Source organism: Echiichthys vipera (genome assembly GCF_963691815.1).
Source record: "Echiichthys vipera genome assembly, chromosome: 11".
In the NCBI taxonomy this organism is placed as follows: Eukaryota; Metazoa; Chordata; class Actinopteri; order Perciformes; family Trachinidae; genus Echiichthys; species Echiichthys vipera.
This window is the reverse complement of record NC_139836.1, coordinates 13,306,626-13,333,532: the sequence shown is the minus strand read 5'-3', so window position 1 is coordinate 13,333,532 and position 26,907 is coordinate 13,306,626. Positions and strand designations below refer to the sequence as shown.

Sequence of the window (26,907 nt, the reverse complement as noted above, 5' to 3'; positions counted from 1 at the left end):
CGGTCCGAGTCCGTCCATTGAACAAAAGGTAAAATGACTGCTTCAATGTTCTCTTTGAATTCACTTTTGTGCCACTCACGTTCACTATTTCCACAGAGAAAAGCAATTATCATCCAAGGTGATAATTCACATGAAGGGGAACTCTACATTCATTCACAAGGTATATTACCACACAAAGAGAACACACTTTACTGCAGTTAATGGCGTTTTTATTAGTGTGAGTGAGCTGTGTATTTGAAATTGTAGCCTCCACCTGTTCGAGAAGACGAGCTGAAGGACAAGAGCTTTTCTTATGACTTCTCCTATGACTCAACCGACAGAGGAAGTCCCACATTTATATCCCAAGAGAGGGTACTTATTCTTCTGTTTCAACATTTGCGTACCTTTCTTTTGTATTGTAGTGTAAGGGTGTTGTCTTATATTTGAACTAACCTTTTCTCTGCTGCTTCAGATTTTTCATGACTTGGGGTCTGGTGTCCTGAAAGCTGCATTTGATGGGTACAATGCCTGCGTGTTTGCCTATGGCCAAACAGGCTCAGGAAAATCTTACACCATGATGGGTCGTACAGTAAGGCCCCTTTTCAGCTTTCTCAGCATTCTTACTAATGTTAGAGTGCCATTTTTAATTTATCTTGAGATGTAGCTATCCTAGGGTATTGGTAGCCCCTCGATCTTCAAGGACACCTGAGATGCAACAATATTCACAACACTGTAGAGCTTACATAGCAAAAATTTGCCAGCAGTGCTAAACCAGTGCGCACATAGCACTGACTCCCCACCACATTAGAAACTGACTGGTGGCAGCCTCATCAGAGCCTCTCCATTTATCTCCATGTGTCTCCCCACTAATCAGAAAATGTGATGAGGGCAGCAACCCACAGCTTTTCTCTCCTCACGTTGCACAGCAATGGAAATTTCACATTACCAGTGAGCTTTCTGCTTGTCTACCAGGAGACAAGAGCAAGGTCATCAGCAAAGCTGCTGTCAACATCCCAGATAATTATATACGGCTCTTAATGCCTACTATCTGTTACTTTGTAATTAAAACAAGAGGGCATTCAGCTCAGATTGGAATTGCTTTTATGCTTCAGTAACTTCACATCAGATGAGCTGTTGTTAGTGTTGTTCAGCAGTCTTTGCATGAGCTGAGTTGTGGTCATGACATAGCATGGACACCCAAATTAAGAGGACATAATGGTAGCAAAATTAAATTGTCATTTAAAAGTAACACACTGTAACACTATCATTTTTGTTATAACTGCTCTTAATGAGACATTTTCTCCCCCTTTTTTTTAATGTGCCAGGAAGATAAAGGTTTAATCCCACGGATCTGTGAAGGCTTATTTTGTGAGATATCGCGTAGAGGCCAGAGCGATGGCGTGTCATTCCGTACAGAGGTCAGGTAAGGGCCTATCATACATATGGCAATGCTTCTTCTTATCTTCTTCTGCACACGAATCATTAAACTTTAAAATATTCTGAAATATTTCAGGACAGTATTCTTATCATGAAAATATTAGAAACTAGCAGCAGGAGGGCGACAGGTAAAGTTTTTGGTATAGAGAGAGAGTTTGTAAGTAAAAATGGCTCATGTAGAGTCATTTGGTGATGTTTTTTTTTTCTACGACCAATTTACTCAATGTACTGTAGTAAAGTGTGTTTTAAAAAAGTTGAATTACCCCTATAGGTGTTGCACCCTCACTAAGGCCTCAGTTTGTCTCTTATACAGCATGATAATGCAGTTGTGAAAATGGGCAGAGAACAATGTTACAAAAATATTCAGAAACGCACACATTTTCTTCATTATTTCAAAATTACACAGAGCTGCAGTATATTTCATAAAAGACATGACATGAGAGAAAGCATTACAATAATCACTTTTGATTATTATTTTAATGATTGTATTTTCCCTATTTCTTTTCCAATGGTATGGTCTTAATTTTGATATGATGATTTTCAAGCAGACAATTGTAGGACCATAACTGTAAGGCCATGATTTAAAACCAGTAAAGACAACTTAAAGGCTTCATTACTATAATCAAAATGAGATGATATTGAGTGTCATCCCAGTATCTGTTTTATGATTACATGTCCCAGCTCTGCTCCTAAATTATTATGTTACATGATACAAGGATATTAGGCCCATCCAGCTACTGTGAAACCATTATTTAGCCATTTGGTATCATCTGTGCTGCTGGCACATTATTTGGGTTTAATTCAACTCTGGATTTGGGTTTTTATTTGACTGGCTCCGCCAGGCGTTATTTCAGCAAGATAGCTTTTGACAATTAACACATTTCTACTGTATCTGTCTTTTGTACAGTGGGTACGGAAAGTATTCAGACCCCCTTACATTTTTTACTCTTTGTTAAATTGCAGCCATGTGCTAAAATCATTTAAGTTCATTTTTTTTCCTTTTAATGTACACACAGCACCCCATATTGACAGAAAAACACAGAATTGTAGACATTTTTACAGATTTATTAAAAAAGAAAAACTGAAATATCACATGGACATAAGTATTCAGACCCTTTGCTGTGACACTTGTATATTTACCTCAGGTACTGTCCATTTCTTCTGATCATCCATGAGATGGTTCTACACCTTCATTGGAGTCCAGCTGTGTTTAATTCTAATGATTGGACTTGATTAAGGAAGCCACACACCTGTCTATATAAGACCTTACAGCTCACAGTGCATGTCAGAGCAGATGAGAATCATGAGGTCGAAGGAACTGCCTGAAGAGCTCAGAGACAGAATTGTGGCAAGGCACAGATCTGGCCATGGATACAAAAAAATTTCTGCTGCACTTAAAGTTCCCAAGAGCACAGTGGCCTCCATAATCCTTAAATGGAAGACGTATGGGATGACAAGAACTCTTCCAAGAGCTGGCCGTCCAACCAAACTGAGCAATCGGGGGAGAAGAGCCTTGGTGAGAGAGGTAAAGAAGAACCCAAAGATCACAGTGGCTGAACTCCAGAGATGCAGTGAGGAGATGGGAGAAAGTTCAAGAAAGTCAACCATCACTGCAGCCCTCCACCAGTCAGGGCTTTATGGCAGAGTGGCCCGACGGAAGCCTCTCCTCAGAGTAAGACACATGAAAGCCCGCATAGAATTTGCCAAAAAACACATGAAGGACTCCCAGACTATGATAAATAAGATTCTCTGGTCTGATGAGACAAAGATAGAACTTTTTGGCCTTAATTCTAAGCGGTATGTGTGGAGAAAACCAGGCACTGCTCATCACCTGCCCAACACCATCCCTACAGTCAAGTGTGGTGGTGGGAGCATCATGCTGTGGGGGTGTTTTGCAGCTGCAGGGACAGGACGACTGGTTGCAATTGAAGGAAAGATGAATGCGGCCAAGTACAGAGATATCCAGGACGAAAACCTTTTCCAGAGTGCTATGGACCTCAGACTGGGCCGACGGTTCACCTTCCAACAAGACAATGACCCTAAGCACACAGCTAAAATGACGAAGGAGTGGCTTCGGAACAACTCTGTGACTGTTCTTGAATGGCCCAGCCAGAGCCCTGACTTGAACCCAATTGAGCATCTCTGGAGAGACCTCAAAATGGCTGTCCACCAACGTTCACCATCCAACCTGACAGAACTGGAGAGGATCTGCAAGGAGGAATGGCAGAGGATCCCCAAATCCAGGTGTGAAAAACTAGTTGCATCATTCCCAAGAAGACTCATGGCTGTATTAGCTCAAAAGGGTGCTTCCACTCAATACTGAGCAAAGGGTCTGAATACTTATGTCCATGTGATATTTCAGTTTTTCTTTTTTAATAAATCTGTAAAAATGTCTACAATTCTGTGTTTTTCTGTCAATATGGGGTGCTGTGTGTACATTAATGAGGAAAAAAATGAACTTAAATGATTTTAGCACATGGCTGCAATTTAACAAAGAGTAAAAAATTGAAGGGGGTCTGAATACTTTCCGTACCCACTGTATATACTGAGCAGAGGTGTGAGTTACACATTGCTTTCCAAATAGGTTTTCCAAAAAGTGTGATCATCAGTAAAATTAAAGTATTACTGTTACCTTTTTCAAAAAACCACCAAAAGAAAACAAAGATGTCATTCAAATGTTTGGTTCAACTAGAAAGGATATGGGCTTTATTAGAAATACTTTGACATTACTGATACGCACATCATACTGTAGGTTTAGCACCATATGGCTTAATTTATTAGTTCATCAGTCACAACCTCAAGGTTCTCCTTATTCTCAACATATCTGATAAGGTGCATGATTTTCTAATAATTTTGAGTCATTCAAAATTAAAGTATAATAGAATATGTGTGAGGCTGTTTCTGTGGGAAGTTCTTCTGTCATGTCCTAGGCTCATGGCCTCCACCACTTAACAAAAAACAGACACGTTTCCTTTATGGGTGTGTATGATGCTGCACAGTCATCCCTACGTTGTAAAACATCACAGATTTTGTATTCGTAGAAAGAGGTGGTGGTATTTGGAATCACACAGTATTTAACTGTCCTAATAATCCTCCCTGTTGTTATTGTAATAGTGACAGCTAAATTTCTAGTCATTTAGAAACCGTCTAATATCATAACCTGTTTGAGTTCTCAGTGCTGTTTGAAAACAACCCGAATGGCTACATCCACAGGATATGGTCTCCGCCATTCCATTAGTTTCACACTCTCGTAAAGCCTAATTGCTCCATGCCTTGCGTTGTTTTTAAATCAGCCACTCAGAGTAGTCCTTTTGCTTCTTGCAAACACCCAGTATTGATTGAAGTGCTCTGCTGTAACCTACTTTGCATAATGTTTGTTTATTCATTGCCAATACAAGCAGAGAAATGCATGCACAATATGCACACTAATTCGGCTTTAAACATACTGTGCAGCTCTTTTCATATTAGACTGTGAATAGCAACTTGTTTTGTTCTCATTTGGCGCTGTGCCGTTCATAAATCAAGACCTGCACCTTCATTAATCTGTGCCTCTGTGGCCTTCTCTGCAATCTTGGAGCACACTTTGCATTTGTGTTTTTCTCCAAGCTATTTGGAGATCTATAATGAACGTGTGCAGGACCTTCTCAAGATGAAAACTACAACCACAGATGGAGGCTTAAGAGTGAGAGAGCACCCCAGGGATGGAACCTATGTAGAGAGTAAGGGTTTTATTATCCAAGTCATTTCTCTGCTTTTATAATATTTAGAAAATCTAATACAGACCACGACTTGTGTTTAGATCTGTCCAAGCACCTGGTACACAACCACATTGACATGGAGGACCTGATCATTCTCGGCAACGCCAACCGCTCCACAGCCAGCACAGGTATGAATGATCTCAGCAGCCGCTCCCACGCCATCTTCACCATCAGCTTCATCCAGGTGAGCTGCAGTGCTTAATTGATCCCTGCTGCCATGTCTCGTGTGCGTACAGTATGAAGTGGCTAAAATATTTTTTAAAGTTTCCGTGCAAACTCTATAACCCTGTTCAGTTGCCTCTTGAACTAGACGGAGATTGCCCAGTAATGTTTTTCATGTCACAGACGGGGTTTGATGCAGAGTTGCCACAGGAGACACTGAGTAAGATCCACCTGGTGGACCTGGCAGGAAGCGAGAGGGCCATTGCCACGCGCTCCACAGCCACCACGCTGAAGGAAGGTGCCTACATCAACAAATCTCTGGTCACCCTGGGCAGTGTGATCTCAGCTCTGGGTAAATGACACTTACACAGCATGACACAACATCTTTATCTCATATTGATGCAATGAGCTCAGTAATATAGCGAATAAAGGTTGTGTTCTATTTTAGGGCAGTCATTGTATTCACCTTGGAATCAATCCACCCTTTTCTAAATAAAACGCAGTGTATGGGCTACTTTTCTTAAATTTTTACTACACAAAAACAATTATGGGAACATACCATCTTCACAGTATAACACTAAGTCAGTTAAACTTCATGGATCTCAATCTTCCCGTTTAGGAAGCACAAGTAATTGTGAATTTCACCTGCTGTGGTGCAATGGAGAGGCAAAAGCAAGACAACCCCTGAAAAGGAAATGGTTTTGCTTGTGGTGGCCACAGATAATTGGTCTCTCCTCATCCATCCTTCCTGACTGATTCTTCTCTAGTTTTGTGTTCTGCTAGTTTTGTGTTCTGCTTGTGTGCTTCATACCAGCAGACCGGACATTACACAAGGTGAGCTGGGCAGGCCCGTTAAAGGGCATTGACCCAGCAGCAGGACCGGTATCTGCTCCTTTTGTGCGAGGCGGAACAGGAGGAGCATTGCCAGGACAAAATGATCCCCAGCAGGCTACTGGTGTGCATGTTTCTAACCAAACTGTCAGAAACAGACTCCATGAGGGCCCAACGTCCTCTAGTGGGACCCGTGATCGCCCGGCACTGTGCAGCTGGATTGGCATCCGCGAGAGAACACCAGAATTGGCAGGTGGTGGTTGGTTCACTCTGAGCACATGAGATGTGTTAAAGGGTCTGGACATGCCGTGGTGCTGCCTGTAACGTCATCCATCATGACCTGTTTGGTGTAGGGTCATTGATGGTCTGGGAAGGGATATCATTGGAGGCTCGCACAGACCTCCATGTCATAGCCAACAGTACCCTGACTGCTGTTAGGAACCGGGATGAAATCCTCGGAGCGATTGTCAGACCCTACGCTGCTGCAGTGGGCCCTCGGTATCTCCCGGTGCAGGACAATGTCTGTCCTCATGTGGAGTGTTTAGGCAGTTCCTGGACGGCGAAGGCATTGATGCCGCCAAGAACGGCAACAGACTGTCCAGGAGCTCACTGATGTCCTGATCCAGGTCTGGGAGGACATCCCCCAGGACAACATCCACCAACTCATCAGGAGCATGCCAAGACGTCAGGGGTGCATACATTTTGAATCCACCCCTCAGTGGCTTGAGGATTTTTACAGTACACAGATTTGTTACAGTATTTTGTTCTCAACAAATTACACAATGTACAGTATATCAGTAAATATGTTCAACTTGAATAATTTGCTCATCAAGATCTGATTTGTGATTTAAGTGTTCCCTCTTTTTTTTTGGGCAGTGTATTAATTTGATGTCTGGTTTCATTCCAAGTAGATTTTTCGTCCTTTTTTGAAGGAAAAGGGAAGGATAAACCGGTTTCTCTGATTCAGTGTTTTCTCTCCGTGTGACCTCCACAGCTGATCTTGGCGTGGGAGGACAGTCAACGCAAAAGAAGAAGCAAGTCTTCATTCCTTACAGGAACTCTGTGCTGACATGGCTACTGAAAGACAGTCTGGGTGGAAACTCTGTGACTACTATGATTGCAAGTATGTACAGTAAATAACTACTCTACTGATACCAAGACATTTCAGGCTGTTTCTACAAAGTGTGTGTCACTCCTTTTTGTTCTTGAAAGTGATAAATATAATGTTAACCATATGATCTTATTTTTTTTGTTTCTGATATTTTATTTCACAACTGCTCATCAACCTGCATGCTTTGGTGACCCTTTCGTGGCAGCCGTCTCTCCTGCCGCCGTGAACTACGGGGAAACCCTGAGCACGTTGCGCTATGCCAGCCGAGCTAAAAACATAGTCAACTCTCCCACGAACGAAGACTGCAACAAGAAGGTGATCAGAGAGCTGCAGGCGGAGGTTGCAATGCTCAGAGGGCTACTAGAAGAAGCCAGTCAGGTCCTGCATTTCTTCAAGCTCACATAAAAGGCTGTCAAGGATGCTACAATATGTATGTTGACCGTATTTTATTCAAAGGTTACATTGTAGGTGTGGCTGTCTTTTTTTATTACTACTCCAGGTTTCCCGTGGGGAGCCATCTTCCTCTGTGAAGGTAGAGGAGGAGCTGCATCAGAATGAGGCGAGGGTGAGTGATCCTCTGCCAAATGGCCAACGGGTGGGAGGTTTGATGTTCTCCCGTAAACAAAACACCCGTTATTCCCCTCAGGTCCTAGCATTGACTAAGGAGTGGACCAGCAAATGGGGCGAGACTCAGAGTATTTTACAGGTACAGCAATGATTTCATTCATGTATTTAAATGGTCTTTAAATGTAATGAAATCGAACATTGTCTTTCACAAAAGATAGACCGTTGCATAGAGGCTAAACAATTTGTGATGATTTTACAGAATTTTTAAAAACTATTTATATATCTTTCTTTATCGTTAATGTGTTTGACTAAACACACCAGATCCACCACCACAATACTTTCATCCAGAAGCAATAGGAGTTTGATTCACCAATTTTAAACAAAGTATTCTTACAACACATTGATAAAGGGGCCAAGTTAGCTTTTGAACAAGTATCCTGGGGCCATTTAGTTAGTTTGACCCGCAAAATCCTGGAAGTGTCTGCCTTTGACATGAGCAGGAAGATAATGAGACAGTAACGGAGAGAATTGCTTGATGCATTGCTTTATTCCTTTGATCCAGTTTGGTTTAGTTCTTACAGCCAAAACCCTGTAGTTTGCCATTTAGAAAGTTTTTTTTTTTTTGGGTAAACATAGGAGACAAGAGACCCTTGTTCACAGTTCCACTCTCTAGAGTTGTGTTGAGTGAAATAGACAGTTTTTTTAGGTTGTTGTTGCTTATGTTTTTGTTGCCTGACTTGTTTTCTATACCCCCATTTTCAATATAGTGATATGTCCTAACACATTTGTATTTCATGTTCAAAATCCAATGTATTATTTGATAAAGAATAATGTAAAAGTATTTGAATCTCAGACAGGTATATTCAAGTAAAACGAATGCATTTCAACATTAACTATCAACATATCACCCAGCAGCTGTTTTAACAGATCTTGCTGATGTAGTAAAGGCATCTTACCAGCTGGTGTCACTGCAAGTCTTGTAAACAGCAACTTCATGGAGTGAGAAGGCTAATGAGAGTAGAGTCAACCTGACATTTAAATTAAATTTTCCATCTATTTAGATTTAAATGGCATCCAAAAGCTGAGTTCTTGTAATAATTGTGAAGTTAGTGTGTGCGTGACAGTGTTTGGGGAGTCTGAGAAAAGGCAAACAGAGCAGAAATGCCTTTTCCTTCAACCCAATATGGATTCTCTGAGGCAGGGACAGGGTGGCAGCATCTTTTACAAGACCCCAAGCTGCAACAAAAACTGCCTGTGTGTGCCAACCCAGAGTTTAAACTGAACACTTTTCCTCTGTTGAATTTGTGCCCAACCTCTCAAATAACACCAAATGTCATCTGTTGGGACTCATCGTACTCCGCCAAGTAGCCTGTTGCATTATGCATTGAACTGTGAAGCGTGCCAGTCATGAAAAGTATTTGGTAACTTCTTTTCTCCATGGTACATTCTTAGCAGTACATTCTCTCTAGCAGATTGTATAAACTGTTGTGCTGATCAGGCCTTTGAAAGATTTGTTTATTTCTGACTAAGCAGCCGCAAGTGACTCTGCAGCAGAATACTAATACTAGTAAAGCTGCACATTTAGGTAGACGTAAAGATTGAATACTTTACACTTGAATGTCGGCTCTATATGTGTGGTAGATAATTAACATTCTACATCTGTAGAATAGTGGTTAGCAGGTGACATTTAGTGGCTCGGCAGCTCTTTATTCATGACAGTATATCGGAACTCATTAGCAGCTGTCACCGCTCTTAATTATGAGCTCTTGATTATTGACATATGCCACTTTGGTTTCTGACGATCCAGCATATTAATTAAAGTTGCAGTGTTGTTAATCTGTTTGCATGATCAAATAGTTATGGCTTAATGGTCAGAGGCAACATTGCCCATCTCTACTGAGCCTTCTTTAGAGCTGTGTCCATTCATTTAGAAGCACCTGTTATGATGCAATGTAACACCGAGGCGAAAAGTTCATTGTACCGATGACTGGCAGGCACACTGTTATTGTCGAAACTCTTAAGCGCTTGATGAATGACTTTATGGATTTGACATTTGTCCTCCTGTGCGTTTGCATTCACACAAATGTTGGGTGAGGTGGTGTCTTTCATCAGTTCAGTACAGAGAAGTGAAGTTTGCCATTTCAAAATTCAACACACGTACTTGACAAACAAAAGCTTAATCACATTTGGGGAATTTATTTAGGGTAGATTTTTCTTCTTTTTTTTGTTTTTAACAAATGGCCTTTCTTGGTTTCCCATATAATCCAACCTCAATTTTAACATGTATAGTGTTATGCAGAGTGCATGCTCTCTATCTCCAGCACATGGTTTTTAAATGAAGAGCGGTCTTCTCCAACTCTTCAGGTCTCTTTATATATTGTATTTAATTCAGTTAATGCCTTGCTGAGAGCTATTCAATTTTATTTATAGTGCCAAATCAGAACAAAAGTTCTCAGGACACTTTACAGAGTAGGTATAGACCACACTCTATGACTTATTTATGATTTACATAGACCCAACAATTAGCTAGAGCTAGATGAAACATTTCTACTTCGGCCATAAAGAGACAAGTTGACCAAGAGCGGTGTAAACAGACTTTTGAATTTCTGTATTCAAAGCAGATTTAGAATGCAAAGTTATTCATCCTCAGCTTCCTAGATTGGTTACAGGGCATGTGGGAAAGAGAAAGTAATTAATATGAGATGGATTCCACAGCAGCCTCTTACCAGACAGACGGCAACAGATTGAGAGAACAAAAAAGGCAGAAACAGGGTAAAGTTAAATGCTGTTCTTCAGGGGTGTATATATATATATATATATATATATATACACACACACACAAATGTGTGAGTAGCTCTACTTCACAAGTGTAGTTCTGGTCCCCAGCTATCCTTTCAGGTCCCCTTGTAAAGCAGTGGTGGGAGGAACCTCCATTTCAGTAAGAGAAAATGAACCACAGTGTTTCTTTGATCCTAATGGTCTTTGTATTTCCCAAACATGCTGCAATCAGCTCAAAGACACAACTTAAGCCTTGAATGCTTTGAGCCTCGCTCTGTTTAGTGTCAGTTTACCTCATACTGTCAGCAGTTATACATCATATTTGGTCATTATTGCATTTTGTTATTTTACATATTCTTACCTGCATTTTCTTTTCTTCTCGTGCTCCAAACTAGATTGATATTTTCTTAATTAAATTCAGGAAAATGTGTTGTTTCAGGTCATGTTTGGATCATGCACATGTTATCTATCATCAATCCCCACAAGTACTAAAATCTCCAACTGGGGCCCTAAAATCAACAGTCTAGTTGATTTTGCACATCCTCCAAAGGTCCCAGTTTGTACAAAGTGAGATTTCCAAGTTTGTTTTTTTTAAATTATAAAGCAGGTTTAGTTGCTAAATGAATACTGTGAAAGTATTCAAGAACTGTTTTTAAACATCAGGTCTTCTGTACAGTTGTGATGTCACAACTAAACTGTATATAGGTAGTGCCACTACAGTTATGTTACAGTCATTCCCTGGCTGCAATGACTGTGCAGAGACACTGAGGGCACAGATCTAGAAGACCCAGAAACACAGACCAATCAGAGCAGTCTGGGCTTTTTCACGAGTGGGGTCTTAAAGACACAGGTGTTAAAACGGAGAGTACAGTAAATACAGGTTTATTCAGGGAAACAACATTAAACGGGTAGAAAACAGTTGAAACACACAAGTACAAGCCTGAAAATGAGCATAATATCTCCCCTTTTTAAACAAACAAATGAATGGTGAATTACAAGCACGTTTTACAATAAATGCTTGGATTTGGGAGCCCAGAAGTGTTTTTATTAGGTTTTTACTTTTTAACCACAAGCTTGCAAGCATGGCGACATGCTTATGGCTGGGTTGCATACCAAGCTAATTACTCAAGCATTCATATTAGTTCAAGTTCACTTATTTTTATAGCACAGTTAAAAAGACCTGTAACGGTCATCCAAAGTGCTTCACAGAGCAGAGACACAAACAAAAAGAACGCATGTACAAGAAACAGGAAAACATGCATATCACCACACATATTCACACACAAATGCATGTAGCACCTGCACATACATACACATACGCATATTACAACCAGGACAACTCTTCTCCGGTTGAGAACACAAGTAACATAATGGCGTGAGTAAGAAACGTAAAGGAAAGTTAATAAGATGTTATTTCCTTTCTGTTACCATATATTACAAACAAAGGACTTGCAATTTTGAAAACTGTCCATGTAATTGCCTTTCCCTTCATGCGTTATTCATTTGAACTTTTATAAAGAGCAGTAATCTGGGGTATAAATACTGCTCTTTGAAGGAAATTAACCTTTTTAATGTAACAGCATTTCAAATGCAGAGGTTTTTCTCTTGGCTCGGATACAGTACCTGCTTGTCCGTTCTGTCGGCAACTTGCTCCACTTGACAAAGCTGATGGGCAGTCAGGAAAGAAGGATTGCCGTGCTTTTCAAAACACTACTGAGTATGGCAGTGTTTTGAAATGCATATTAACCAAGTAAGGAACCTGAACTGTCAGAGTGCTGAGAAAATCCATTTAAAAATTCTGCCCAACCACAGATGATGGCTTTTAATGGAAGCCTAAACGCTGCCCAAGCCTGACTGCTGGTCTCTAGGCCACAGTTAATTACAATATGTTCACCAGCTGCCTCAATCTGAAAGCAAACTTTTTTTGTCCTATGCACCCACACACTGACTGGATGGGTGTGATGAGGAGTAACTTTTTCTGTTATGTGTGCTAATGCCAGGAGAAAATAAGAGGGTCTCATCTGTTCCTGTTGTCTGAGGAAAGTGACACAGTGCATTAATCTGCCAGGCTGCTTCTCAACTCTAATGAAGTCTGTGAAGAATCCCTTTTAATTAAGTACAGGGGCTGAAGTCGATGCCTCTCCTTCTTCATTAGAAAAAAAAGGATTTCGCCCATCTCACAGCTGCCAATGAGTAAGGTGGTGTTGGTTGTGGACATGTCTCTCACTTCACGGTCCAATCTATACGAAAGGGAGGAGGACGAGGTTGAAAGAGATGGGAACTAGTTTATGCAGAGTGTTGCCTCTGAAGCCTCCATAGATGAGATTTCTGCTCTTCCTCTTGGGAAGGTACTTATGATAATCCACGGCAATGTGAGGCATTAGTCCACCATCTTAACAGAAGAATACTTCTTATAGGGCCACTCAAGCTTGGGCAGACTCTGGGTTATTGAACCGAAGCCATTGCCCGGAGAGGAAAAGGTTAGCCGCTACAAACACTTGCCTAGAGAGTAAAGTTTCTCTTTATGGCTTAATTCAGTGTGTCTTTTGAACCCGGCAGGTCAGCCAAGGCTAAGTATTTTATTTCTCGTTGAATAATTGGCAAATTAACTGCTCAACAAACTCATTCTGTCTGTAGCCTATCTGGTCTTTTCTAAAGCTTAACTCACAAGCTAGAAATGAAATAATACTAAATTACATTTTATTTAAAGTAAAATGAATGACCGCCCTTTGACAGACACATATGCAGTAAGGTGGTGTGACTTATGCTTTTACATTTCCTCAGCAACAATTGTCAGAGGCATCAAAGTGGTGTATGGAGCAGATCAGAGGTTTTACGTGTAGCTGTCCTGTGCTTTTAGAAATGGCTTTCGTGGATTAAATCAGTTTCTCTGCTTCTTATCTCATTTCTTTAGAGAGGTGCTGTAACACCATTAAAAACAGTTGTGGGGGGTTTCTGAGCGAGCAGACTAGATTTTTATTTTTTCATGCAGACATTAATTTCTGTCTGACTTTTGAGTTGTGATGCAACTGGAATGTTGCTGTGTCTTTATAATGCAGTATTAATCAATAGCCTGCGTGAAATATCGACATTAAAGGGTTTTTCATCATTTGCTTCTGAAATTTCACATTTATGCAAACACATGCCATGTTTTATTGGGAGAAATGAAAATGCCCCTGTGAAATAGTCTTATAATAACTAATTTTCTAATAGTTATTCACATTCCTCAACAAATAATACTGTATTTATGGAAAAGAAATGCCTCAGGAGCGCTGGCGAGAATGTATGGCTCTCATAGGTACATTGACAGTAAGGGGATTTCGGAGCAGTTTCTGGAACAGAAGTGCTCGCCATCCAATCGCGGAAAATACTATTATTGCATAAATCTACAAATGTCAATTTCTTTTGAATTAACTAATCACAGCATGGTTTTTCTGTAATGTTCCTCAAGGTCTTGGTGTCTTTTATTTCTAATTTTTTCCTTGTCTTTTAAGTGGTAAAAAAAATGCCACTTTGGTATCAACCCAAAAATTGCAGTTACAAAAAAAATAATTAAGCATGAGAATCAGAACTTCCATCATAACTTGAAATGTATCTCACATTAATCTTCAGGTTTCCAGGTTTCAGATGAGGAATACCACTTCTATGTAGCATACACTCTTGACCTGATAACCCCCCCCCCCCCCCCCCCGCAAAAGAAAGATAAAAATGGGTCTATGTGGGTCTCAGGGGGTTTAGCAATGGCATGATTTCCACTTGATGTGAGCCTATAAGGCACAGGGATTCATTTTAGTTTGACCTTCTATACAACACTCCTATCAGACACATTGTAAATGACACGGAACCAGCTGAAGTTTGTTGCTCTTATCTAAAGTTGACATACTTTACAAGCTTGGGTGTATTTTAATAGTAGTGCACAGTGTTGATAGCTATGTATCAATAAAAGCAATGGTGCATGGTATACAACCCATCTTGTAGTGGGCGGTGGCATTGCGTCTGTTTCGCTCGCTGAACACAATGTACAATTTGACTCTCGCCACGATAATCTGAATGATTTATGGTGTCTCTCTTGCCGTTAGCCACTCTGCCACTTCACGGCGACACATGGTTGGAACACTACTATTCTACTTGGCCTTCAGGCAAGGAAGAGCAGTCATAAAGAATTCAGTTTTCTGCTGGTTGCCATTAAATGTCTGTCAGCGTTTTTATTTTATATTGTGTGCCATTCCAGCTACAGGGTATTGAAGGAGTTTTTTCCCCTCATGGTATATTCTCTGTAGGAGAAGACTGTGGCTCTAAGGAAGGAGGGGAGTGGAGTGGTCCTGGGCTGTCAGTTACCTCATCTGATAGGCATTGATGAAGATCTGCTGAATACTGGAATCATCCTGTATTATTTGAAGGTGATTTAAACATCATATAATTCACACATTACTCTGTATTTGTCTCAAATCATTACCAATCAAGGTCCAGTGCTTTTGTTAATTGCCAAACAGCAGCTTGCATATTGTGTCCCAACCTTTTTAATCATCACTGTAGGAGGGCAGAACCCTGATCGGGACTGTCAAAGCATCACGCAGTCAGGATATCGGTGAGTCAAGGTCACTGCACTATATTCCCAGCCGCTGTGTTGTGTATTAGACTGTAAATAAGCAGGTTTTCCTTTTATGCATTTATATTTAATTGCAGTACTTCATGGGCCTGGGCTCCTCAGTGAACATTGTGTGCTTGAGAACCATGCTGGGACCGTGACTCTGATCCCTCAGGATGGTGCACTGTGTTCAGTCAATGGCTCTGTGGTAACTAATCCCTGCCAGCTGACTCAGGGTAAGCATTTCTGCAAAGCTTTCATGTGCCCCTGATATTCTTTAATGTACATGGTGGTGGGGGGAATCTGTAATAATGAAGATTTATCTCTCAGATTCCCAATTATTTGGCCAGTGGGCAGCAATAACACACACATCCCTTTTGAATGCAGTTATATGAGATCACTGCATCACATCTGCAAATTAAATCCACTTTTTGTCCGTGGCACCCCCACGGTAGCACACTCACGGCAGCACACTCAGGGCATGAGTGGGTTGTAAGCACAGCTCTCTACAGGGCAGATGCCATTTCTCTTACTAAACATTTTGAAGGGCACGGGGCCCGGGACAAAGCTCCAGACAAAGCCCCAGGCCCTCCATTTAATTGGCAGATGGAGTTGATAGGCCCGACAGGTTTGAAGTGGGCCAGCGTATTAACCTTTCAAAGGACAGAGCCAAGCGGAGCTGAAACTCCTGCCCCCCTGAGCAGACCCTGCTTGCCAGGGCTGGGAGCTTTCACCACTTACTACCTCCTCATCCACACTGCCTTGCTTTCCAGAGATAACTGCACACAGAACCAGGCAGCACAGGGCCATGGCTATGCTAGTCTCTTTTATAACCATTTCAATTTATCCAATATCCCCCTCAGAAACGGCTGCATCTGAAGCTATTTTCTTGAACAAATGATAGTAATTTTCAGTCCAACAGCAGCTGGAATTCATCACTGGCTGCCCTCTCAGGTGCTTTGTCACTCGTCAGAAGTCATTAGTGGTAGAAAGATTAGTATTTTCTGTGCTGAGAGAGAAGGGGAATGAAGAGGAGACCTTGAGAAAATCTGTGGATGTGGCCAATATGAGCCTGATATATAAACCCTAATATCACTGCAATTCTACAAGACTTCTCAAGTTTCCATGGACCCATTTTCTCGGGTAAATCATCTCCCTGGTCTATGTCACTGCCAATCAATTTGGAGATTGCGCTCTTTATAGTGATTCATTCACTTTACCTCAGCAGAGGAAAATGTTGGAGAACTTTTTGTGCCATTTATCATTTGTTTCCCCAAGTTCATTGGAGAGACAGTTCACAGCAATCTCACAATAACTGGCCAATGTCTTCTGCTCCTCACCTTTTTTTTAATGCATTATAGATACTGCGCCACATCTCTAAAGGCTACCCGGCAGACTTTCAGTACCATTACTGTCCCTGGCATCTGTCTTGGAACACATCACATATTGCCTCTGCCAGTCTTTCCCACACTGTATTGCATATATTAGTGCAGTAGGTGGTGATTTGCTACTCTTTTCATGCTGTGCTTCTTTGGTTCCCTCTAGGTGCCATCACACGGCTAGGAAGAGGAACCCTACTCCGCTTTAACCACCCGACTCAGGCTGCCCAGCTTAGGGAGAAACACCAGGTACAGATGGTTCCCAAAACCACCACAGACAAGCATATTGTGTTCGTCTACTATCCTGCAGTTATTTATAAAAATGAGGATAAAGATGCTCATTTTTTAATTTAAAAATTAAATCTGCATCATGCACTTTGTTTCTGTGACTACCAGCTGTAATATTATATGCTTCCTTCAGCAAACATCAATCATGTTGAACTCAAATTCACACTTCAGTCCACATCAGAAACTCCACAACACCACCAGTGTGTGATCCATGGGAGCAACTGAATAACGGGCAGTAGCTCTTATTCCACACTTGTTTTGCCTGTTTAGCATGAAACTCTAGTTCTTTGTTCGGATTAATTGGCTCACACTAAGCACCAGACCTATGCATATTGAACAATCTCTCCACAATATTGAACTTTTCAACTTTAGCGAAGATCTCTGCAGTTCCTGAAAGGAGGCCAGGTGCAGCTGCTTTCTTGCAGCTTGCAGCAGCTCCCTCTAGGCTTTCATTCACCTTCACCTGTTTTTAAAGAAGCCTTGTGCAAATGCACCCTTTCTCCTTAGGATTTTTTCTCTCCAGTTATTTGGTTTCTTAAGAAGTTTAGGTTGCGTGAGTGGGTGTAAGAATAAAACGCTTTAGATGTTTACATGCTGGGTAGAATTAAGAACATCACTTTAAAGTTGGTAAACAATGGCTGAAAACATCAAACGTAAAACCTTGAAAAATTTAAATGTTTCTTGTGGTATCACTGGGTGCTCCTTCAGATTATCATTACATATCATTTTAAATATATTTCACTTTCCTGTCCTATCTCTCAAATATACAGAGATATGGGGAAATGCATTTAATATCAAAACTAAGGCTGCCTCAACAATGAAATGTCTAGTCTGGCCATGATCGGTGTCTATGAAAACGGTCACTCCCTTTGACTTTGTATTTAGGATTTTGTACATAGATCAACAGAAAAAAAAAACCCAACCTTTCAAATTGAAGCTCTATGCCTCACTGTGTGGAAGTGACTGGGATAGTTCTTTCATGTGTAAGGCAACATCAGGCATGATTAAAACATTGCAATTAAAGTGAAAACATTTTAAGCACAGGAACACATTGGTCGAAACAGGAGATAAAATGACAACATATAATGTATATAGTACATAAACACAGAAATTAATTGAATAGATTGGCCCCATTGTCACGATACCCGATCCAGCTATTTTCTATCAAAGAGTGAGTTAAACCAATGGTGACTGATCATTTGACCCACTAATAAAAGCACTTCAACTTGTCTTTTTGCAGAGTATTACAATATCCGTGTCTATGGCGACATTTCCAGGCTAGATGTAAATGGGCTGCCGTGTGTGTGTGTGTGTGCATGCGTGTGCGTGTTTTACAAAAAAGTCAACACATTGTGATGTGTGAATGTGACACGATAAAGGGCTCTGAAAGAACAGGCTCGCCTGCAATTACATCTCACCACTAAAAAGGCCACTAGAAACAAGATCTCGAAATTATGTTGTGCTTATGGAGTACAACTTTAAATGCACCATTACAACCACTTTTTAGTTTATAGCACATTCATAACACTTAGATCATAAGACAAACAAAGAGATGTCCCAAAAAACTCTTGCCAAATTTACTGAAAACTACCCAGTTAGAGGAAGGACAGAAAAGTGCAGTTAGGTCAGACGGTGTATACCTGATTAGACCAACCATCCTTAAATCTTGACTGTCTGTGTGAGAAAAATGCTACGGTAGCAGGTTACTGAGCAGCCTGTACACCCTGAAAAAGCTACAGGCTTACATTCTTGACTTGGTAGACACAGTGCATACAAATGCTGTTGCCTGGATGCTTCACTACTCATAGCTTTTTTGTCAGAGTGGAAGTCAATGTTGAAAAAACACCATATGTGGCTTAGTGTTTTTCTAGACGGCAAATGATAAGTCCAATAAGTATTGATGATTACAGAATCTGAAAATATTGCTGTAATATTCACACTCGCTGTACTTTAAAATTAAGTTCTGGTCTAGTATCCATTTGCCTGCAACTCAAATTGAGTCCCATTAAAGCGTTTCCTCCTGTGCTTTATAACATTTTATGTTGTATAAAGGATTTGCACACCATTTTATAGATGCAGCTGTACTTCTGGTTTTTGACAGCTTTCTGCTCTCTACATTATTGAAAATTGCACACCATTACTGCCAACTAAAGCACAGACATTCAGGCCCCGCTGTGGTTCCATGAAGAGTCTTTGTCATTAATTTTTAACACAGATTCCAAATAAGATGTTCTCAAAGAGTTCCACATTCACTAAAAAAATTAAAATTGCTCCCAAACTAAGAATGCAGTGTATAACTGGGGTTTTGAAACAGTACATTTAAATAGCTGGAAACTGTAACAGAACAGTACTAAAGATGTCAAAACTATACGTGATGACAAGAATAAACCTGGTTGTATACTCTCTCTAAATGCACAACCCTTTCATCTTAGGAAAATGTGACAGTTACATGCTGATTACCCTCATTTAGAAGGGCTTTGATTTGCCAGATATTAGATTTTGACATTTCTTCAAAGCCCTTCAATCCCTCTTATGTTTTATGAAAAACAGTCATGAATACTGATGATATACAGCATATACTATAATTAAACCCTTGCATAACGGCTAATCTGCTGCAGTCAGCTGTCACTCATTTCTCACACTCAGACAGATTTACATTTCACAGTGCTGTCTCATTGTGTTGTCTGCAGAGCGCCCTGCTGTCTGCCATCAGCCTGCCTTTGAGTGACGTGTCCAAATCTACTGAGATTCTGTCCAAGGTGATGCTGCAAAACCCAGGGTGAGACTTCCTCTAGACTCTGACACAAGCATAATTGAGCCCAGTCCACCTCAATCTCCACAACGTGCCTGCTTATTGAGCAGCATTCGTCGAGTACGTAGACCAAATCAAAGCCATAAATCATGGCAGTATTTCTGTGAGTAGAGTTGGGAACATGCAAAAAGCCATTTTCAAGTGTTTCATGCTGACCCAGTGGAAATCACATCAGGCAAGTCTCCTACAGCCCGAGGGCGTGTATCAAAACAGCCTCTAGTTCTGTAGGTAATGAACTTTTCCGCATCCCAAATCACTGCAGTGCACTTGAACTTCAACTCCCCCATATTCACAGAGTGCACTGTAAGGAAACAGGGGCTCCAAGTAGCATCCCAATACAGAGTCCACATTTAGCGTCATGTATTTGGTGACGATGGCAGATAATATAAGCCACTCTTATAATTTTAGTTCTGAAGCTAGGCCTGTGAATGTTCTCATTTGTCCAGGTCATCGTTATCCCCAAAGCAATTTCAGTCAAAAGCAGCTGGACTTGGTTATTTGTCCAGGAAGACGTTTCACCTCTCATCCAAGAGGCTTCATCAGTACATGTACGCACCTGACCAGGCTGGGACTGGTCCGTTCTGAAGATGTTATTGTGTCACCAAATTAAGTGTTGGGATTTTTCCATTTGAGAAATGAATAATTTTAAGAATTTGATTGTGGTTGATGTATCAAAGTGATTCCTTCTTGAAAATCTGAAAAATCTCTATGGTCATGTAGTGGTGGCGCTGATGTCTCTGTATTGTTTATAAACAAAACATAATCGAAATCTAGTGTTTGATGCTTGTCTATATTAGTTTGGCTGAAGGTAAAGTTCAGGTTTATGTTTGTGCAGTAGTGCCACCTGTGTACAGTAAATTCTGCTCCTTATATGTAAGCTCATTCCACACTTTTGATGATGATTAGTAAACGTATGTAAATGAAAAGGGGCAGTAGTGTGTTGGATATTAGTTTTCTTGTTAAAATACATTATAGTGAGGATAAAAGATGTTTCATTTTTACTGCATGGCATGGTCATGATCTGAAATTATTCACACATAACAGATGTACACAGTTATGTTTAAGCGTCACAACAATGTTCAAACTTCCAAGTTGTCACTACAGGGAGACGTGGCTGCAACTAATACAATTACATAAATGTTTGAGATTTAGGATTCCATAAAAAACGTGCCATCAGGATAATTTAAAGATGCTATAATTACACAAACTCCTATGCACAGTGGCTTTAATAAACAATGACAGTTATCCTTTTGTGAGAGATGGCTCCTCGATATTTTTTATTAGCAGTATTACAGTACAGCCTACCAAACTCTGAGAGACATTACGTAAATGTGACTGATCTTTATACCCTGTCTCTGCCGTAGAACTGTGTGACAGGTCATTCATCTGTCGGTGTCTCAGAGTTCATTGAATTTACGCCCAAAATCCAGTTCACTCCCCAGTGATTCACCACATACTCAAGTAGTGAGCATTTTGAGACACACCCTCAGTTTCTCATGAACTCATAACCCAGATGTTTTACAGCACATGGAGCTGTTTGACAAGTAATTTCCCTCAAAGGGCAGTATCCCCAAAAAGCAGCGCTTCTGCTCAGGTGATTCATACAGCTTTCAATCTGACACCTTTAACCATGTTCCAAATGCGCTGGTCGGATACTGCACGGACATAAAAGCGTGAATACATGTGTGTATATATGGAGGATTACTTCAAGGCTGCTATTAGACCACACAGCTACTGTGTTAATCACTCTGTCAGACACACTTTGTGTGTGAAAGTAGCAGCACAGAGTGGGCGAAAAGAGGAAAAAGAATGGAAGTTGGCAGGAGTTGGTGGTGGAAGGAGAGTCTGAAATTCTGTAGGTGTTAATGGAAGTTCAGCAGCAGAACTGTTTTATTTTTTTTATATTGTAGAAATGGACTTTGGTTATTTAATTCCTCTGATCATATATATTATAATTTATAATATTTTAACCTCCCCTCACCTGCCACGCTAAACGATCATCTGTTCGAGCCCTGCAGATAGGGGAATGTTTAAGATGAATATTCCTTGTTCTGCTTGTTGTTCATGGAGCATGAACTCCCTTGCAGCAAGGACAGAATTAATCTTGTTTTCCCAGTCATCTCAGAAAATTTCCCTCAGTGGTAAATAAGGGTGAATAATTAGAATTCAAAGCTGGCTATGGCTATCTGTTCAGCTCTGGGAGTGACACGAGATATCAACGAAGCGACCTGCCGTGGCTTGAGGGGATTCTCCTTTGCAACAAAAGCAACCTGCCCATCATCGGCTACATCAGTTTGATCAGAGACTTTCTCGCTTGAGAATTCAGACAGCAAGAGACTAACTGCATTAACAAAATGTCCAGTCTGCTCCTTACAGCATGGGGACACTTCACATTTTTGTATTTATCTGTTTATTTCTCTGATGTTTAAGTGCATTTATGTGGGCTGAATGCAGAAATTCTCATCTAGTTTACTTTGGAAACATTAAAATACGGTAGATACTCCTAGGAGAGGCACGAAAGGGCTATTGTCTGTTTAACCAAGGTCACATGCTTTTGTATTGTGTACATGTATTAACTTCCGTCTCCAAGACCCACTTCTAACCTTCTAGTAAAAGTTTGAATAATTCTTCAGACCGTATGTTGAAACCAAGTTGAAATGCAGCTCTTTCAAACCCAGCAAGTCTGGACTCTGAGAGCTCCCAGTGATGGAGTGGCCCACTTGGTGTGTGACCCATGCAGCTTTTAATGGCCACCTTAGCTCTGAAAGTCCCTCATCTGACAACCCTCTTAGTTTTTTTCCATCTCTGGCCAGAAGGCCAAGTGGCAGCTTTACTATTTGTGTCCTCTGCCAGCTGACTGCCTGTTATTAGGAGCTTGAATCTCCTGAAATTGTGTTTTTACACTGGTTAACATCCATCACTCTAGGAGCTCCTGCACCACTTGACACCTCCTGCCACTATCTTTAGTGCAGATGGAACCATCTTACCTAGAAACCCATCCAGCTCTGAAGGCTTTTTTCTGTGTATGTGTAAATCTATTTTAGGCTGTTTCTTTTTTAGTCAACATCCCAGGTGCCTCTTTCTAATATATAGGTTGGAGTTTCATAAAACAGCCACAAAATGAGCTGGACTGAAAATATGGTACGAGATGTGTTAAAAGGTGTGTATGAAAGGGTTTAGGACTCTGTTGGTGTGCATGTGTGATTTGATGTCTACATGTAGGAGGGTGGAAGACAAGCTCAACCAGCAGGAGGTGGAATGGCAGGAGGTCCAAGAACACCTGAACAGACGCAACCAGGACATCAAGACACCAAGACTTTCAAAGGAAAAAAGTGCAGCTCCTCCTCAACAACAGAGAGCAGAAGTGAAGACAACAGGAACAGAGATGGAAGAGATTGGCAATGGGTAAGTTAGGGGTGGCGAACTGTGCTCTCTGTGGTGAAGCTAATTAATTTGTTGTTTGTGTAGCAGTTTTGTTCACGGTCCTTCCACAGCAAGAACACTGTAAACCTCTGCATGTGATTAAAGCGTGTGACAGAAAAAAATGGTATCAAGAAAATGTATTCTGCTTCTTAGAATGGGAATCTCAGATCAGTGTTCCTCCATTTATTCATGTGAGTAGACAAACATTGCTGAGTGCGGGTATCCTCTGTACTGATTCTCAGGATCTGAAAAAATCCTTTAATCGTCACGAGGACCTGCACTGTGATCCCTCTTGTTGATGCTGTCAATGCTTTAGTGCTCCCGCTTTCCCCCCCTCACCAACCTGCTGCAACACCCAGAGCTCAGCCAAAGCCTCTTGTTTACTGTCAGAAATCATTCTGAGCTGTATATTTGGTTTCTGCTCCCCCCTCTAGAGTGCTCACTATTGTATGTAAATCCTCAAATCAACATGCACAGATTCTATTTAATTTCACAGCTAGTAGAGTGGCTCTAATCTCATCCAGCCATTTGGGCTGTATTCGTTTCTCAAATCTAATGGATGGTTTTTGTAAAGGGGGGGGGGGGGGGGGTATTGCACTCTTGTCTTTTGCCTGCAAAGTGTTTGAAGTCCCTAGTGTTGCACTGAGCAAATAATTAAATTGGCTTTTGAAAACAAATAGCCTGGCAGCATGTATACGCATATAAACACTGCTGTATTGTGCACACGCCTCCTCATATCAAGACGCAATTTTTGTTTTCTTATAGAAAACATTATTTAATTCTTGTCTGTATTATTTTTTCAGTCAGATTGATACTGTGGCTGCAGAGACAGCTGAGTCCAATGTGCTGAGCAGCTGCCTTACCTCTGCCACAATAAAGAAGCTCCCGAGTACAGTATGTATTCACATTTTATTTGTTCTACACTTACAACAAATCACACTCAATTAAATATAATAGAAATAAGAATGTAGTTAATAAGTCAAGTGTAGTTTCTACAATGAAATCTGACTTTTTATTGTTTTTAAGAAATGGTATAAAGCTGCAATATAATGTGCAAGTGACTTTGTTCTGCAGTTTTTGTTCATTAAGCAACTTTGTTGCCACTGCGCACCCAAAGTGCTAGTCCATTTTGTCTTTGCAAAACAGAGAAAATGTCAATATCTTACTCGCTCCTCAGCCAAGCCCAATACAGGTTTTTGAGGCGTGAAATATTTTTTACCCTCGGCTTGTTGCTTTTGTTTATTATGCATATATTTTTCCTTGGAACCCCTACAGGAAACTGTAATAGGGTTTAAACGACACTCGTTTTATAAAAGCTTATTGCCATGAGAACACTTTTGAAGTATTTCTGTTTATACGTGTACCTTGTTGTTATTCATTCCATTTTCATGTGCATGTATTTATGTATTCAAATATAATTGAATACATAAATTAAGCTATGTTTTAAAGTGGGCTCAGTGAAATAGTTATTTTAGATCCTTCTCAGCAATGGCTGTACTTATTTTAATAATAGATCTCTTTTTTTTTTTTCATATTGCGCTTTTCTCAGTACTCAAAATATACTTTAGCATAAAACAAACAGGAATTTTGAATGACTATGTGAAATCTTTCAATGTTTTATTTCCTCATCATTTCTCCTTTTCTCATCCACTTACACAATATGAACTAGGCCATACCTGAGAAAAATCCTGTCCCTCACACTAGCTTTGGGTTGGATGGAGACACACTACGGGGTGGAATAAGCACCAGGGATGGCCAGGAGCAGAAGAGGGACTCGTGTCATAAATCAGAGCTCACGTCTGAGTGGCCGTGGAGGAAAGCTCAGAGTGGGGTTGGATTTCCAAGTTATAAGGGAGAGGAGGTTTGGTCAAGGGATGCCAGCCTCCAGCAGACAAGTGTCCTGGGCCCGGGTGATGGATGTGCCACAAAGCCAAAGGGGAATGCTAACGAGATCAAAGGCGTTGTGGCTGACTTCTATAAGGGGAGACCTAGCTCTGGTGGGAGCTCATTAGGCAACATGTCCCACCTGCAGAGCAGCGGAGGAACTAGCTCCACTTCTGTCCTCCCACAGACCAGCACTTGGCATTCTCAGCTCGACACAAGGCCTCTCAGCAGTCAGGCAGCTTGCTGTCCACCTGAGGGAACTACCTTCGAGGGCCAGTTTGGCTGTGGAGAGATGGATGGATCTGGATGTTTGGAGCAGATCCCAGGAGTGTGTGTGACAGAGGCTCCTGCAGCCACAGTTCAACACTCAGGGCTGGGCTCTTTGGTCAGAAGAGTTTCTTGGATTGTCCAGGATGCCGGGCGTCTTATTTGGAGCTCTCCCACAGTATTGCAGCAAGTCAGGGACGAGGGACTACAGCCTATTGGGGCTCGCTGGTCCAGTCATGTGGTCTCATTGGTCAGGGAAAGTAATGTTCTGTCTGTAGTGAAGGACAGCCGGGTCTTCTCCATGGTTAAAGGGAGCTTTATCTTCTCCCTGTTGAAGGATAGTCACATTTTTTCCATGGTGAAAGATCTACCTCTCATGGAGCACATCCAGATGGAGATAACTCAAAACCTTCATAATCAGGAGGCAGATCAGATGATTCAGGGCTGTATTAATCCTGACACCACACAACGTCTGCTCCTGACGCAAACACAAACCTCGAGCAAGGCAGAAGAATTGCCAGATGATGTGCCACTAATCCCAGAAGATATCTGGATAAATACGAGTATTAGGGATCTGCAGTTATCACAAAACAAAAACAATGTCCAAATCTTTAGTCAGATGTTGATAGAGTTTCCTGATTCCCTTTTGAACCTGCAAACTCTACCATTGATGGACATGATGGACACTTTACAGTCTATCATCTCGACCCCAGTTATCACCTCCCAGAAGATTGTAGCTCTCTATTGGCTGAATGTTGCTAAATGCAGCCAACCTGAGCCCTGTCCTGCCCTCCTGATTTTGTCTGAGACTGGCCTCTACACCCTGACCACTGACTCTGGGCTCCTGGTTTTGTTCCATCACCTCCCTTTGTTGCAGCTGAAAGAAGTGCAGATAGGTTTAGCAGGCCACAGTCTATGTTTGATGGGCACTACAGAGGAGAGCATCCTGGGTATCTACACCCACAGCCAGGAACTTACCAAACAGTTGTGCTTGGCCATATTTGGTGTCATTTGCCCTGGGGACAACAGGGTCTCCAAGCACCCTCTGCTCGATGGAGACCTGATGAAGTTGTCTTTAGACTGGCAAGCCTGTGTACCTGATCTGCTGTTAGATGTTGGTTTAAGGGTTTGCAGCCAGTTTCAGAAAAGTCTTGCTGATCTGGTTTACCTTCTTCATTGTAACATGGATCAAGAAGCAGTAAGTCTGGGAGAGGTGCAGCTACTACTGTACACAAGTGTAGCAGTGTGCATCAGCAACAATACTGACACTGAGCCTCTGGCTGGGCTTTTGCTCACTGATACCCACCTTGGCCTTGTGCAAGAGGATGCTGTCTTTCACCCAGGTCCATGCTCTGTCACCATACCACCCTGCTGTCCCCGATTCCATGACTTAACTCTCCGTCAGCGCTCAGATGTACGCTGTGTGCTGGTGCATGCTGTAGACAAGCGCGGAACTGTCAGACTGGATGTAATCCTAGCAAATGCGAGGGGCAGGGGTCACCCTGAAAGCGTGACTAAGGTAGCTACCCCGCCTGCACAAGCTTCAAATACATCTCAACATGCAGAAGTGTGGGAATTAACTTTCAGTTGCTCCTCTGAGGCCGCCTGCCTGATTAATCACTTGTCAAATGTCTGATCAAGGA

The 26,907-nt window shown here is 41.3% G+C and overlaps 1 protein-coding gene across 1 annotated transcript; it reads left to right on the top strand.

Annotated features, from left to right (window-relative positions):
* Positions 1-130: 130 nt before the first annotated feature.
* Positions 131-26,706, top strand: kif16bb (kinesin family member 16Bb; the record flags this gene model as incomplete). The annotated part of the gene is made up of 20 exons (XM_083923218.1): positions 131-160; positions 247-351; positions 452-568; positions 1,305-1,402; positions 5,023-5,135; positions 5,216-5,358; positions 5,520-5,688; positions 7,162-7,290; positions 7,484-7,656; positions 7,778-7,843; positions 7,925-7,984; positions 14,904-15,023; positions 15,160-15,211; positions 15,310-15,447; positions 16,757-16,839; positions 19,569-19,657; positions 22,913-23,095; positions 24,818-25,382; positions 26,142-26,371; positions 26,670-26,706. The coding sequence occupies 20 exons, from the start codon at positions 131-133 to the stop codon at positions 26,704-26,706; spliced, it is 2,700 nt and encodes an 899-aa protein (XP_083779344.1).
* Between the last annotated feature and the right edge of the window lie 201 nt (positions 26,707-26,907).